This window comes from Gymnogyps californianus, chromosome 4 (assembly GCF_018139145.2).
Source record: "Gymnogyps californianus isolate 813 chromosome 4, ASM1813914v2, whole genome shotgun sequence".
NCBI classification, from domain to species: domain Eukaryota; kingdom Metazoa; phylum Chordata; class Aves; order Accipitriformes; family Cathartidae; genus Gymnogyps; species Gymnogyps californianus.
The window spans coordinates 43,850,179-43,866,813 of NC_059474.1; the positions used below are offsets into that span (position 1 = coordinate 43,850,179).

General features: G+C 38.9%; 1 protein-coding gene across 4 annotated transcripts in view; it reads left to right on the forward strand.

Moving 5' to 3' along the window:
• Window positions 1-239: 239 nt before the first annotated feature.
• The window catches only part of SPOCK3 (SPARC (osteonectin), cwcv and kazal like domains proteoglycan 3), a 222,596-nt gene continuing 206,200 nt past the window's right edge, over window positions 240-16,635 (forward strand). For all 4 annotated transcript variants that reach the window (XM_050895498.1, XM_050895497.1, XM_050895499.1 and 1 more), the window contains exon 1: window positions 240-419. In XM_050895498.1, coding sequence (XP_050751455.1) covers window positions 240-419 — 180 coding nt within the window. The remainder of the gene's footprint in view (window positions 420-16,635) is intronic.

The following is a 16,635-nucleotide window of genomic DNA, read 5'->3' on the forward strand; positions in this document are numbered from 1 at the left end:
GGAGGGAGCGGGCTGCCTTTCCGGCCGCGGCGAGGAGCGCGGTTGCGGGGCTTGCTGCAAGGTGACGGGCTGGGTGGCCTCCCCTTCCTCTTCCCCCGCCTTCCGCACCCCTCGCCCCTTTCGGGTGGGCGAGGGGGCCCGCTGCAGGCGGTTGTCCCGGTTCCCCGCCGGCAGCCCCCGGCTGGGGTTCGGCTCTTGGTGTGGGTAACCCCCCCCCCCCCGTGTCTCCTCTCGCCCAGATGCTCAAGGTAACAGCCTTCGTGTGCGTATGTGCAGCAGCCTGGTGCAGCCCGGCGCTGGCGGCGGCGGCGGCGGCCGGGGGCAGACCGGACAGCGGCAATTTTCTGGACGATAAACAATGGCTCACGACCATCTCCCAGTACGACAAGGAGGTCGGGCAGTGGAACAAATTCCGAGACGTAAGTTCGACCCTTTCACCCTGCCCGCCGGCAGCCGCGCCCGGCCCGCTCCCCTGGCAGCCCCGCGGCGGGCTGGCTCCGTTCGCTGAGGGCACCCCTTGGGCAGCCAGGGCTGGGGCGCAGCCTCCACTTCCCCCCTTCTCCCCGAATTTTAATTTTTATTTTAATTCCCGGCGGCGCCTCGGCAGGAGGAGGGAGGTCCCACCGGGCAGTTCCTGGTGCGCTGCCGCCGCTGAGCGGCGAGGACCGCCCGGTGTGCCCCGGGCCGTGCTGGGCGCCCAGCCCGCACCTCCGGGGCCCACCGGACCGGGCCGCGGGAGCTGCTTCCCGCCCTGCGGGTCGCCAGCCGTTAAAAGGTGGCGGCGGTGGAAGGGAAGTCGCGTTTATCCTTCCTCCTGCCCGTTTCCCGCCCCGCAGCGGCGGTGGAAGCGGTGGCTGCGGGAAGGTCCGCGGTGGGGGCGTTGGGCGCCGCTCCCAGCCGAAGCGGGGGCGAGGCGGGCCGGGGGGGGAGGGCAGGGGGCTCGCCCCGTCGCCGCTCTGCGAGTGCCGCCTGGGGCAGAGCCCGCTGCCACCTGGAAGCGTGAGGCGGGCGGGACTGCCCAGTCTCACCTTGCCGCTGTCAGAAGTGCCGAGAGGGCGGGCTGGGGGAGAAGGGGCTGCGCGCACAGCCCGGGGGTGGGGGGCGGGAACGGGACTTTGTGGGGGGGTGTTGGAGCGCGGATCGTGGCAGGGAAGTCCGCTAAATAAGGCGGTAAGTTGTATAAACGGTGCGTCCGGAGTGCCTTGCACGGAGCACGTGAACACCAGACCCAGTCTGACCCGAATCTCATCAGTTACGAAACCTGCTGCTGTGAGGTGGCTCTCGTCCTCCAGAGTGCTTCGCTTTTGCACTCAGTTCGTTCTCTGTTGCAAGTTGAGTAAAACCCGATCAATTTTCGGAAGTCCTTCACGTTTCTTTCAATGAAAAACATTTTCCTTGATCTTCCAATATCCTGCATTCTTTGATGTCGCTTTTAACAGTCTGAATTCCAAGCATGCAAAATAATTTTCTCTTTAGCTTTACTGTATTGCTTGCTGGATTTCTTTTATTTGGTGTAAAGCGTTGATTTGGTTTGCAACTTCAGAGTCAACAGGTTTCTTGTGCTACAGCTTGCCCCTGACTGTGGTTTGCTATACCGAACTGAAGTAAATGTCTCCAAGAAGTGTCTTTTATTTTTGAGAGCTGTACTGTACTTGTGATGCATGTATTTTCTAGCTTTATATGTGTTGCATGTGGGATGCAAACTTGGCTATTTATGTTAAGTAACTAGGAAAGAAGAGCTACTGTTAGAGTTGTGGGAGAACTGATTTCCCCAATAGTTTCTATTAAACAGCATAATTTTAGTGTTTGAGAACACTCAAATTAGTATTAAAATATTTTTGTTTGCTTTGAATATCTTAAAAACTGATGTTCATGTGAAAAAAACATGTTCAGTGTACTGTACTTTGGGACCTGTGGTTTTGGGAAAAAAAAAATCAGTGCTATATAAATGTTTTAGGATGAAAGGCTGCTGCTAGAAAACTCCAAAATAAGTACATCAGTTATGTTTTATAATTGGGCAAAGTCATTTAGGTAAGGACTACCCTGCAAGGCTGAAGAAGCTAAGTGCTCTCTAATGCCTGTCTCCTGGGTGCCCACTGACATATACTGTAATATTGGATATTAGCCAGATAATTTATTCTGTGACAAGTAGGTGTCCCTAAGGGTTTTAAGTGACTGCTTTGAGGAAGTACTGCATACTGATTCTTGTGAGGCAATTTACAAATATGCTGGCTTATTTATTTTTACACTGTTTAAGTTTTATAAGGCTGGTACTTCAGTGAGGAATACGCTTTTATTTCTTGTGCAGAATGCTTATATCCTATTGATTGGTACTCGATCTGGAATATTTATGGATGGTCCTAATACTTCACAAGGCTCTCCCTTTAAAGCATGGATGGTTTTCAGTAATTCATAAGATATCATTGTAAAAAAATTAAAAATTATGAGTTAATCTACCTGCACAAGAATGCATTAGAAAAATAACTTACTTGTAAGAAGCACTGATCAATTGTCATCCTTAAATATACATGGTGGAGAAGTTTTATTAACATCCTACAGTTTTATATGATTGGTAAATTTACTTGTATGACTGTAGTTTGTTGGTTTTGAAATTGTGAGTAGCAATTTAATTACTGATTCAAATGTTGCCTCCTGTTAAGGAACAGCACAACTGCGTTTTAAACATAAGTAGGGGTAACTGTCTTGCAGAGTTAAAATCAAAATAAAGGTATGCAAGGCCTGTGTTTGTAATTGAATTCTCTGGTCAGAGAGTAGCATATTTTTTGCGGGCTTTAAATACCTTACAGATGTAAGGGTGAGATGGAGTTCTGGTGTGAAAAGAAGTATTTAAAGGCTTAACTTAAGACTTAACTGACAGGACTGATTAATGTGGAAGATAATGACCCTGACTTCTGGCTCATTGGCTCAGTTTCTTAGAGTTTTAGATCACAGTGAGAAAGAACATAGTCATTCAGAAAGGGAACCCTTACAAAACCTAATAAACCAGGATATGTTCTTTTACTAAAAAAACCCAAAACCCAAAACAAACCCAAAAACCCCAAACCTAGCTCTCTTTAACATCCTCTAAAATGTCAGATTTGTCAGTAAGGGTTATTATTAACATGATATTAGCTAAGATCTTTTCAGTATTTTGTACAGGCAAAACCGTAACTGACTCTTCAATTCTCTTGAAAGATCTTGATCATTCTGACAGATCTGTTGAAAATAATGAAATAGGTCTAGGCAAGAACTGTGCCTTAATGTGGAGCAGTGGAAAGCTAGGTGCATGTTAGAGGCTATCTTCTCACATCTTTTTCTTGTGCAAAAATTGAGAATGGGCTCTTTCTTAAATAGGAGACTTTCCATCTTAAAGATGGGGAGGGCAGGGAAGTGTGTTCTTCATACTCAAATATGAACTCCCTCTACTTGTGTGTGTGAGTCACACATTTTGGGTTATATACAAGGATATGTTTACTTCTTGCCTGTAGTAGCTGGAGAGGAAGTGTTTTAAACCCAATCTTAGTGCTGCTGCAGTCCAGTTGCTGAGTAGCTGCAGCTCTTGTCTGTCATTAAAATAAGTCTCAGGGTTGATGTGTTTATTAAGGTTTTCCAAGCTGCCTGGTTAGACTGCTTCAGCAGCCAATGGTGTCGTGATGCTGGGATGTCCGAGCCCATGTGTACATATCCTTTATTTCATGCTTGGGAATTGAGGTTCTTTAGTAAATGCTAAGTTAGGGGAATCTTCTTCATTCATGTTTTATTATATTTATAGTGCTTTGTGCTAATGGTCTTGTCTATGATGGTTGCACCAGACATTTGATAAAAGGGTATATATAAACTGCAGTTTGTCTAAAATGAAGATTATTCCTTTTAAAAAATGTAATCGGGTAATGGCATTGCATTTATACTGTCCTACTTAGAACATCATAGATCTTATGTATCAAACCTTCATTACTCATAATGCTGTAAATCTGTGGAGAAAAACAAAATATAGGAAAAAATTCTTTATTTTCTTTATGACTTGATTGCAAATAATGGTGGTATTTTTAATCCTAGATCAAAACATAATGGCTTTGTCATTTATAATCACTTTGTCTTTTTATGTGGTCTTTACAGCCAGTCGGACATAATTTCACACAACCGTCATTGTCTGTTGTATTGCGATCTGAAAGCCTTTCAGAAAATTTAGTTTTTCTTTCTGTAAAATTCCATGAAGCAACATTCTTTAGAGTAACTCATTTTAGTCATTGATATTTGCAAAGAGTGTCCTGTCCGTTTGTGTTCATTAAAAGGACTGTATAGTAAATGTATTTTATATGGTAAATTTTATGTGCCGCTTAAGGAGAGTTATTTATGATCTGACTTGCTTGTTAGTGATTTTTACTTTTTCTTTTCAAAGATTATAATTTCAGCAATTCCTGTATTTGCAAATTTAAGATGCATCAGGAGCTTTGTAATGAAAGATACTTGTATATAAATAAACTCCGCACAACTCAACTATGGCGTAGTATTGTTATGAAATAATATGATCAGTTGATCAATGTCATCAGTTGCATCATACCACAGTGTTACCGTCATCCTACCATATTAATACAGTTATCAAAGGTAAAGAAAGTAGAACAAAATTCAAGTAACAGACCTTAAAACCTATCAGCTATGAAGGGGAAGTTTGCAGTGGTAATACTACCTTTTACTTTGCTTGACTATGAAGTGTTCTCGCATTGACCATCAAATGTATTGCCTTCTAAAACATTTGGCAAGTTTGGGTAGCTCATGTTGGCCTCCCAAATGAGTCTTTTGAAGATATTTGAAGAATATATTTTTTAAACATTGATGAAATTTAAACCTCTGTGTTTGGAAAGGAGCTGAATCAAATACTAGGTATCCATACCAATTCAATAATTGCCAGCATTCATTATTCTTTTGTCTGTTTGGAGGTTTAAGGCTTCTCAAAAACAGGCACACACCCCCCCCCCCGCCCCCCAAATAAGCTCCCCACCAACTGTACACCTCATGTTTCGTTACTGTTGAGAGCAGAACATCTCTGTCCAACTGTACATCCACACAACTGCATCTCTGTACAACCAAGAAAGCCAAAGGCTGTTTTAAAAAGCATTCATCACAAGTTTTTTGCACTTTATTGTGTGATCACCATGTAAATATTTGGAAGGTTTTCATGTTTCCAGAGTGGAATACTGATAACTGTATTTGAAGAGGAGAAGGACTTCTGTTCAACAAGTTTTTTGCATTGGGCTAGAATTCCTCCTAGTGTATGGAGGATCATGAATGTACTTTAGAGGAAGTCAGTATTTAGGATTGGATAGTGCAGCACTCATCAGTCTTTCCTCACTAATGGTAACTCATTAGCTGTGAAAATAGGTCCAGTAGGCTTATTTCTCCTGTACTTTTTATGGTTCAGGGTAAATAAAACATACCTGTTTCCTTATCAGTGGGTGGGGCAGCTCTTTTACTACATATATATGTTTTGATACAAAGTTATGATTATGACATCAGGAAAAAATGGAACTGCAGAACAAGAAAGATGAACTTCTTCATTATGTTGTCATAGGCCTAAGTTAAAGCAAGAACTTACTAGTAAGTTGAAGTTACTTTTTCAGTTAGGGCATTGAATCTGTTTTCCACATGCCAGTTTGTCACTTGAAACTCGTTACCAGCTATTCTAAAGTGGTATCAGTCTTTCTCTTTTTTTCATGACTTATTTTGTATGATCTTGGTTTTGTTAATATGGTGAAGGAGGAAAAATTTTGAAACCTAGGAGATCTGACAGAAAGAATTGATATTGTATACCTACACCTATAATTACTGCCTTTGAAATTAAACTAATAAAGTAAGACTTGACCACTGTTTTTTAAACTGTGAAATATAGGAAAATGTTAGGAATTTGCATTAATTTTAATTAATTAAGGAAATTTAAGAAACTAATTGTTTAGCACTTCTAAACTGAATATGGCAAATTATAATGGGAAGGAGTCATGGAAATCTTAAATTTTCATTTCTTCTCTGTTGTAGAAAAAGGCTTCTGATTTTTATATGTGCTTTTAGTTTGTTCTCAAGTATGGATTCCTTTTTTCTTTCGCCTGATTACTTTTCCTCTGGTCTGTTTTTGCTGCTTGTTTCTAGTGAGAAGTATTTTTTTTGTCTGCAAAGACAAGAGTCTGCTAATCTCAAACTATTGTTAACATTGAACTCTTAACTGTCTCTTGGAAGGCATTAGCTTGGAAGCTCTTTATATAGCTAAGGTTTAGGAGTTAAGTAAACTGTAATGTGCTTTTCCTTAGATTGCCCTCATAATCTAAAGTAAAGCTGATAACATTGTTTCATCTTATCTTTATCTCCTTTCTCCAAAGAATAATCTTTATTTTATTTGCTGTAGGTTGTTTAGTGGATATGGATAGCCAGTCTTCTCTTGTCTTACTATTAAATCTTATTGGGATTGACTCTAGCCATCTGTGCTGCTTATAGTGTGGTATAAATAGCTTTGTAATACACTAATAGATGGTAACAGTAACAGAAACTGCATAGGGTGTCTTGGTGTTACAATCAGAAAGGAAAGATGTCTGGAGCAAGAGGTATATTATAAGGGGAAGCAGAATGTAGAAAGCAATGGAATATGAGCGGAATTAGGATATCTGTTTTTAGACTAACACCATCAATTCTTTTTTTCCGTCTCCTCCATCTCTATTACTTCATAATCATTGAAGCATTTGAAGTAACTAGCTGCAGAAAGGAGAAATAATAGCTTGGCTTAATATGTTTGCAAGTCTTGGCCAGTTTTCAAGCATAACTCTTTCATTTAAATAGGCACTTAAGTTTAAATAGTTGTGTATTGTGTCCGTGTTGTCCTGTGTCATGTTGTCTCCACGGTGTCATGTCCCATCCCCGTCCCACCCCCCCAAGATATGCTGAATGAAATAAGGAAATCTTTGAACAATTGGTTATTTTTTTGGTACCTGGCTTTAGAGCAACTCCTAAGTTTTCAAGCATAAGTAAACTTTTATTCTAACCAAGAGATTTCTGTCTTTTTCCTATCAGTACATGAAAAGTACTTGTTAGTAAGGTAGCTTTGGTTTTGCTTTGTGGATATTTTTCTAATGTAGACCTTTTGAAAAGTTGTGACATCGATTTTGCAGTGCTGTTTTTCCTATTGTGTATTTGTCTTAATCTGACATATTTGAATGTATTAGTAACCACAGATGAACAGCTTATTTTTCTGCATCTGGTGTTAAGTCTTAATTTGACTAGGCGCAATATAAAAATCTGCCTTGTTTGCCTTAGAAACAAATATTATGGAGGCAATGGCAGTAAACGCTAACATACTATATCGTATTAAAAGTTCTTGTAATTCTCGTATTTCTTGAAGTTTAATTTCTGAAAGAAGTTTGTGGCTAGTAATATCAGTGTTCAGAGCTTCACTGGACATTCTTACCTAAGGTGAATGATCTTTAGTTATTAGTTAGATTTTTTTTTTTAATGATTTTTCACTTTTGCTTTCCCATCTCACCTCATTTCACACTGATAGGTTACAGTAGTGAAAATTACTGTAGGAATTAATGATTTACCTAAGAAAAGTGGTGCAGTGTAAGGTGGCAACCTTGGACAGGACACAAGGAGAGCCGATATGAAATTCTAACCCACGACAAAGCTTTCACATTACAATGAGGATGTGATTTCACTGCTCTGTTATCTTCACAAGTGACTACTTTAAGAAAACACAATAAGCGAATGGGTTTAAAAGATGTAAATAATCCAAACTTTCTGGCATTTTGCCACTTGCGGAGAGTATTATCTTAATATGTTTTTATTAAAGACTATCCAGTGCTTGACATTTTTCTGCAGAAAATTCTTACGAACTAGTTTTTTATTTTCTCAAGTGATATGTAATCATTGGCTTAAAGGAGACTGTCAGTTCGCAGCTTGTTCAGCATCTCTCTAACAAACTCTGCAAGTCATCAAATAATTTTATGTAGTGCACTTACACTGGGGCCTGCATACAGCTGAAAACAAACTCCTTTGACGTTTTTGAGCTTGCATCGATGATGAAATTCATTCCAGTTGTTAAATCTGTGTAGCATAGCAATAAGAAGTATAGAACTTACTCCTTGGTATATGCTTCTGAGTATGGAAAATGACCTGTGTTTTAACAGCTATTTATTAAAATAGAGGGAAGTTATTAATATGAAGACCGTGGCATATATATTTAATGATGCATGCATCTTTAAGGATTTGGTGGTGGTTGTGTTGGTGACTGAAACATCACTTTAGCAGAAGACCCAAATGATGATTCTTATAAGCAGAATCAATTGACTGGTATGTAAAGCAGCAATGCCAGGAATCCATTGTATAAAGTGCTCTTCCAGCCTTTTGCAGAAGAAGTAGTTAAGCAGTTTGGTCAGATTTAGGAAGCCCACGTGAAACTCTGAGAACTCTTCGTATTCATAAAGTTTAGGGCTGAAATAGACCATTGGATTTAATATTATGCTTGCCTGTATATAGTGACTCATTAACTTTTATTCTGACAGGTTGTATTAAACCCAAAAATTCTAGTTGGGCAAAAGCATTTCAGGTTTCAGGAGGCTGTACTGTGTGCTACTGGCACAGATTAAGATAAAGATTTGATCTCCAAGGCCTGCAATGTGAGGGAATTAATTAGCTGCAATATTCCCAGATGATCTAGGCAGCAAATTTATGCTGGTTTGCAGCAGAATAAGGAATAATACCATTTAAATTCATACTAATCTGATCTGGGAGCGTTTCCTTCTTTGGCCCAAATATGACAACGACTAGGACTGGTGCTTGATTAATCTTTCTTATACTAATTTGCCGTTAAAAGGAATTCTATTCTGCCACCTTCATAGCATTTTCTTGTGTGTATTGTCAGTAATTGTGGCCAATTACTTTTATGCAAAACTTCACAAATGATGTTGGAATACAAGCCAATTCAAATCCTAAGGAAGATGGAGAAATGGCTTCTGAATTTCCATTAAGATATTCACTGAGATACATATTTGTTGTCTTAATCTGGAGTATAAGTGTTTAAACATACTAAGGATTAGGTAGGCAGTCTTGTTTCCAACATTCAGGAAAGAAAAGCACAAACATGAAGAGCTCAGTAGGTTCATACGTTCCAAAGCCAGCAAAGGGCTATCAGATTGCTCAGTGTACTGCAACTAATGTGTAGTATTTCTTACATGAACTGGATTAAAGTACACTAAGTGCATATCTATTTTTCTAAATCTTAATAAATCTAGCATTTCCCTCCTAAACTGTAAAGCTGTTTAATTTTTCATCCATGTGCTTATTTTAGTTTAAAGTTGAATGTATCTAACTTTACTCAGGAATTCTTGGTAGGCAGTTACAAGGTCCTGTTTTGGTGTGCTCTGGTACTTGGGGCATGAATGGACAGAATTTCTTTACACTAGTAAGAAAAAGACTCAGTTATGTTAGGAAAACAGGCAATTGGTTCTACCTGTGATGTGATATTCATGGGCTCCTCAAAAGAAAATATCCTCTCAAAGAATGCAGGGATGTATGGCCAAAACTTCATTGGAGGTACTGTAAGTAACAGCTTAAAGTTAAGTGTAACATGATGATGAATCATGGGATTTCGCTCTGAGATCTGCAGGTGTAGTCTCATGAAGATGGAGAAGGGATATGCAGAAGTAGACTTAACTATGTAGTTTTGTACTGCAGATTAAACTAATATAGTCGTTTAAAGCTTCAAAACATTTCGATGTTCTTCACTAGGATTGAATGTGTATTTACAAACTGGATTCTATACAGCCTTAATCTTCAGGGACCTCTGTGTCTGGTTTGGACAAAAGCTACCGTACCTTTCTGTCTTTGCTTACTTTTTACATACGCTGAATGTTTACAATTCCTCTTTTTTTTACTTTCCTGTATAAAAATGATAGTTTCTTAGGGCACATGAAACACTTTTTTTCCTCCAAGTTTTCTAGATTTGCATTGTAGCATAGCTTCTGTAAGTTGAAGACGAGTAACATTTTTCCCCAGAAGGTTTTAAAGTACTAATGTTATGGAGTATTTGCTGTTCAGCACATTGAAAAGTTGACCTCTTGTGTTTTTTATAATAAATATGAATGCATGCCATGTGCATATGTGAGTGCATGCACACACACATGCACAGGCTAACTGATATCTGAGATCAATAACAATTTAAAGAGTTTTTACTCTGTCCATCCCTCATGCTGGGGAGCAAAATACCTCACAGAATATTAGAAGTATTTAATAGGTCCAACCTCATCATGTCTGCAGATCTTATCTTACCATCAGATTTTGATATCCCATTGATTGCAGATCATTTTTAGGTATATACTGAGAGTGACATGGATTTAACAACATTTGTGGTGTGCAGACACACATAAAATAATAATTCTGAATTCATATTTCAAATATGCGAGGCAGTTGTCTACAATAGTTTCAGTTTATTGGCTGAAACAAATACCTGATTTTTTACATACCTTTAAGTATCACTTAAGAACAAGACAAGTATGACTACAAACGTCTAGAAATTTTCAAGAAAATGTTTGTGTTGAACTCCAGTTTCCCCAAGAAAGGTAGGAGAAGGTATCAAAAATACCTTAATAAAATTCATAAAATTATTCTGTGAAGCAAAACTGAAATCTAACAGTGCTTATCTGGTTGTAAAATGTGATAGGATCTTACATAGTTTACGTTTTCAAAAAATCTTTCTCGTCAAACTAATATTTCTTTAGTGCGAAAGTAAGGGGATCTTTAGAATTTTTTTACGAAGAGTTGGACTGTGACTTTCTGGCACGGTTTGAGTGAAGTTGGACTATTCAACAGTATGAATGTTAGGAAATCTTTTTCTTAATGTTGCAAGTTATGGTCAAACATTAATAATAAAAAGTTCAGCTTATTAATAATATCTGTATAATACTGTTTTTTCCACAGATATTTCTGCTTTTTAATCTTTATTCTAATGCAGATAAAGGTTAGTAATTTGCACATGCTTAATTCCCACACACACAGATCCTACTCTTGCTTGGTTTTATCAGAAAGAAAATCTTTTACTGAATAAATGCACTAGTTGAAGCTAAAATTTCTATAGCTGTAAAATTATACACATTATTTATGCAACTGATTTAAAATATATCAATGTTCATCATTTACTTATACTATGATAAAACAAAATTAATCTTGAAAATCAAGTAGATGTATTTTCAGATTTGACAACTGAATTTTTCAGTAGCTTAACTTAGGTAGGTTTAGCCAAACAGCTTGCTCATTAGACCAAAAAACCTGCCAAGAGTAATCAAGCATAGGGATGAAACAAAAGACATTGTGATTTACCATTTTATGCTTGCCATTTATCAAGAGAAGTGCTTGATTGAAGGAAAAAAGAAAAGAAAAAAAAAGTCTTCATAATACTGAATTATCATAAAATTTGAAAAACCTCAGTGATGTGTAGTCAACTAACCCTGTAATGCCTGAATTGTTATAGGAATTCTTTCAAATAGTGTATTTTTAAGGAGTTTTGCAGAAAGTGAAGCTCTTCTGCTGAAGGTTCTCCCCCCCCTTTATCAAACCTTCATTGTGGATTTCACTGGGATAATGTTGTATTAGACTGGATCTCAATCCAGTTTGTGTGGAGTCTTTCCCTGTCTAGTCGAGGTCACTGAGAATATGTTCACTGATGTTTGTGAGAGGTGGAGTAAATCTTTAATTATGCCAGGCTACTTATTTAAAATCATTATTTGAACATTAAGTCTACAAAACAGACTTCTGAATATATTTTGCATCTTTGAAAAATGGAAAGAAAGCAAACTTGAACTGGAGAACAGAGTCATTCATGCAATGATAAATTCTTTTCATTAGAAAATCCTATCTAGTGGTCTAAAGTAGAATACATATCAAGATTGTTGTGTGGGGTTTTTTCTTGTTTTTTCTTTTTGCTTTATTATGTATAAGGGAATTCTTAATTCGTTGCTACTTCCTGGAGCACAATGAAAACATTTTTTCTTTATTTCCTTAAGCTACTGGATTTGATTGGGGATTTTATTTCTCTTTTTAAATGAATTATTTTCCTGAATAAGTTTTTACTTGTTTTTTATTATACCCCACCCCCCCCACCCCCATTTGTGAAGTGAGGGTAGAAAACAATCTTTCAGTTTCACTGACCTGAATCAAAATATTTCATTTTGGCTAATTCATCTGAGAGGGTTTCTGTTTGTGTATTTATAGTCTGTGTCTAATTCATTTGCTGCATTGCTTTGTGGAGTTGTAGGTAGGTGCTTCTGTGCTGCCTTACATGCCAGGCTTCTACGATGAATTGCATATTGTATGATGCACTCTGCTTTCCCCTCTAGCTGAATCCTATGTTGCACTGTGCAAAACAGTGCAGAGATTCAATTAAATGGGAGGGTGGCAATTATTATGTAGAAAAAAAGAAAATCAGACAAGCATAAAAAAGCTGTGCATTGCATAGCAAGACAATATTACTGAGGCAAGATTTTCATCCTGTATCAGAAAGGCTGTTTATATAGATAATAAAACTATTAAAAACTAAAGCTGAATAACCTATTTTGTGAGAGGTATTAAAGCATCTGCTGCATGGCTAAATTCTGGGGGAACTTATAAGAGTTTATGGCAAAGCTAAGCACTGGGATGAATTTACCTAGTATTTGTTTCTTTTATCTGAAACTGTTTTTTTGGTGGTTTTGTGGTTGTCCCCCCCCTTCCCCTTGGGGCTCTGATGCTGGAGTATATTGATCATCTAGTATAGTAATTCTTAGATGTCCAAAGTAAGGTGCAAATCTGTAGGCAGTGCTTTATCTTGATTTGACAATTACATGGTGTTTCTTTTTGTGTCAGAAATCTCACATGAGCAAACTGCAACGTACCAAGAAACCAGGGATCTAGAGCAAATCAAAATCTGGTTTAAGAAAGATACACCATAGTATAATTCAAGCTAACTTTTTTGAAGTCTGTAGTTTATTCTCTCTTCTTACTATGGTATATCCTGCTTACTTCGCTTGTCTTAAGAGTTCTGAAGTTCTGTTACACCTGTCTCAGCTTTATTTTCTTACAAGGTTACTGGGTCACTTGATGTTTCCAACATTTGTATTTCTCCTCATCTTTATTCAGAAATCTGTTAAACTATTTGTTACTTCCCTCCTCTGCCTAGGCAACACAGAGATTATGTGTTGTATATGTTTAAATATTTTCTCCAAACAAAACACTTTACATCACTTACCTTTTATGAGGTTGTGGTGGGTTGACCCTGGCTGGACGCCAGGTGCCCACCAAAGCCGCTCTATCACTCCCCCTCCTCAACTGGACAGGTGGAGAGAAAATAAAACGAAAGGCTCGTGGGTTGAGATAAGGACAGGGAGATCACTCACCAATTACCGTCACGGGCAAAACAGACTCGAGTTGGGGAAAAATTAGTTTAATTTATTACCAGTCAAATCAGAGCAGGATAATGAGAAATAAAACCAAATCTTAAAACACCTTCCCCCCACCCCTCCCTTCTTCCCAAGCTTAACTTCACTCCTGATTCTCTATACCTCCTCCCTTCCTGACCGGCGCAGGGGGACGGGGAATGGGGGTTTGGGTCAGTCCATCACACGTTGTTTCTGCCGCTCCTTCCTCCTCAGGGGGAGGACTCCTCACACTCTTCCCCTGCTCCAGCATGGGGTCCCTCCCACGGGAGACAGTCCTCCATGAACTTCTCCAATGTGAGTCCTTCCCAGGGGCTACAGTTCTTCCCAAACTGCTCCAGCGTGGGTCCCTTCCATGGGGTGCAGTCCTTCAGGAACAGACTGCTCCAGCGTGGGTCCCCCGTGGGATCACAAGTCCTGCCAGCAAACCTGCTCCAGCGTGGGCTCCTCTTTCCACGGGTCCACAGGTCCTGCCAGGAGCCTGCTCCAGCACGGGTGCCTGGAGCACCTCCTCCCCCTCCTTCTTCCCTGACCTTGGTGTCTGCAGAGTTGTTCCTCTCACATCTTCTCACTCCGCTCTCTCTGGCTGCAACTGCTACTCTCCTGTAACTTCTTTTCCCTTTCTTAAATATGTTATCCCAGAGGCGCTACCACTGTTCTGATGGGCTCGGCCTTGGCCAGCGGCGGGTCCGTCTTGGAACCCGCTGGCATTAACTTTATTGGACATAGGGGAAGCTTCTAGCAGCTTCTCACAGAAGCCACCCCTGTAGCCCGCCCCCCCCCCCCGCTACCAAAACCTTGCCACTCAAACCCAATACAGAGGTTCACCAGAAAATTAGAAACAAGGGGACTATGAAATGAAAATCAAAATTGTATCGCCATTACGTCAACTATAGGGATTTGCAGCATGTACATTCTTTGTATGGAGATTGCTTTGATACTGGTCACGCTGATAAATGTCCCTGTCTGTCCAGCTTTTACACCAGATTCAAATCCCTGGTCATTCCCATAAACTTTTCAATGGCATTGTCCTTGCTCCAGGCAAGAACCAGTGATTTTATGGCTTCTTTACACCAGTTGAAATTATTTTTATGTATCTGGTATGAAGGAACTGGAACAACACAGGTGAAGAAAGAACCCCTTTTTCTTTCAGCCTGGATCTAGATATTCAAGATCTCTTCTGTTTTAATCAGTTAAATGCACGAGACTATAAACTCTGAAACTGAAGGTCAACAGCCCCAACCATTGAACACTTTGGGGGGTAGTGTTAGTAAACATGTAACTCCCTGCCCTCTTTGAACATAGATTAGTAGAAAGCTGCTCAGTATAGTTGTATTGTATCAGAAATAGAAGTTCTCATCTAATGTGACAAAACTTGAGTATTGATCCATATCAGAATTCCAGATCTTATCATCACTTACACCATGAATTTGGAAGAATTTTTTATCGTTCTGTTTAAGATATAAACTTTGAATGGGAGTTCGAAGTTGGAATATTTTTGTCCTTTCTGACAGTAGATTGTATGAATCTATGTCTTCCTTCTTGCCTCCTGCAAGTTTCAGTTTCTTAAAGAAGGATTTGAGTGAATGGTGTGCTTGCTTAAGTTAAATATCTATAACAAAAATCTGTTTTATTTGCATGTGTATTCTGTGGAATTTGACTGTGACTCTTAGATAACACTTTCTGCTTTGCAAAATACAGTTACTGTTGTATTTTTGTGTTTTTCATTTAGGAGTTAGGATGTGCCTAATTTCTATTGTAAACCAGAGTGATTTGGCAGAGAAAACGTCCTGAAGACAGTGTAGGTTGTTCCCTGGGAAAAGAGTTTAAGAAATGATCCAGTTATATGCGATTAAGAGGAGGTTAAGGGCTTCACTCCAATGGCATAAAATTAGTTAAGGGCCTGATACTGTAATTTGGCTGTGAATTGCTGCTCTGAGTGATTTTTGACTTGAGCTGTTAGGAACAGGTGCTTGTAATGACCGGCTAGTATCTCTGCTACCAAGTAGATTTCTAGGACGGGGAGAATCCCAAAATCTTCTTCAAACACTATGTATCAGCTTTCTAAGAAAAGTTTGAGAAAATATGTGAAGTCTTATGGAACAACAGAATACTCAAAGCATTTTATGTGTTAAATATAAAAACGTATTACCCCAATAACCTTTGCTTTAAATTTAAAAATAGGTAACACAAATATGAAAGAATTATTCCATGTTGTCTTTTGATTTACTGTTTCTTTCCTAGTTCCATGTCCATATTCAATTTATGTTGTTTCCTCTCTATTTCATTTCTTACAGCAATTAAATCAGTACTCTAGGCAGAAAGCTTAAGAATAATTTAGACGGTTCTTAAAGAAAAAAAAATTCACTGTTTTATGATCACATGAAAAGAACAGACTATTGTTTCATGATTTCTTGTGAGAATGGAACAGCACAATTTGTGAGAATATCTTTATCCAAAGGCATCTGGGTACCCAGAGTTCTTATCTCATTGATGTCTAGTTACCCTAGCTAGACAACCTACTATATGTGCTTATTTGGAGAAGTGGAATTTATCGGATTCTTTTGTCTATATCAGATTCCTAGTTTGTTTCTAGGAGTCTGTCTTTTACTACACTAGAAAAATAACTTGCTTATTTCCTTAAAATCTCTTAGTAATGTGATGAAAATAGGACTGAGTGCTAAGTCTTAGTTTTCACAATGATCATTAATGTTTGAACACACAAGTTTATTGCATCCTTAACTATGAATGATGAGATGGTCTAGTAGACCGATCTGTTAATGCAGCATTTAAACATAAAGATTCATTTTTAGTCTAGTGCCATTGATCAGTATGATTGACATCAATCTTAGAGGGGTTCTGACACTGGATTTCTAAGTTGTACCGAACTGACAGTGTAGTCACGCTTAGTTACTCACTACTGGGATTGTAGATATTTCCGCACAATGAATTTGAATTTCACATGTCCTGAGTGCTCTGTGCTCTATCCAGCAAAGAGTTTAGGCCTATGGTTAATGTAAGCCTTATGAGAAGGCTTCCTTTGAAATCACTTGCTATGTTTCAATTAAGTGAGACTCTTAGTTTGTGTTAAGATCATTCCTATCTGGCCAGCTTCTTTTTCTGCTGTTCATTCCAATAGTTTTTTTATAGATGTAACTGTTGACTGTTTTTGCATTTGGTATAGATAATGATG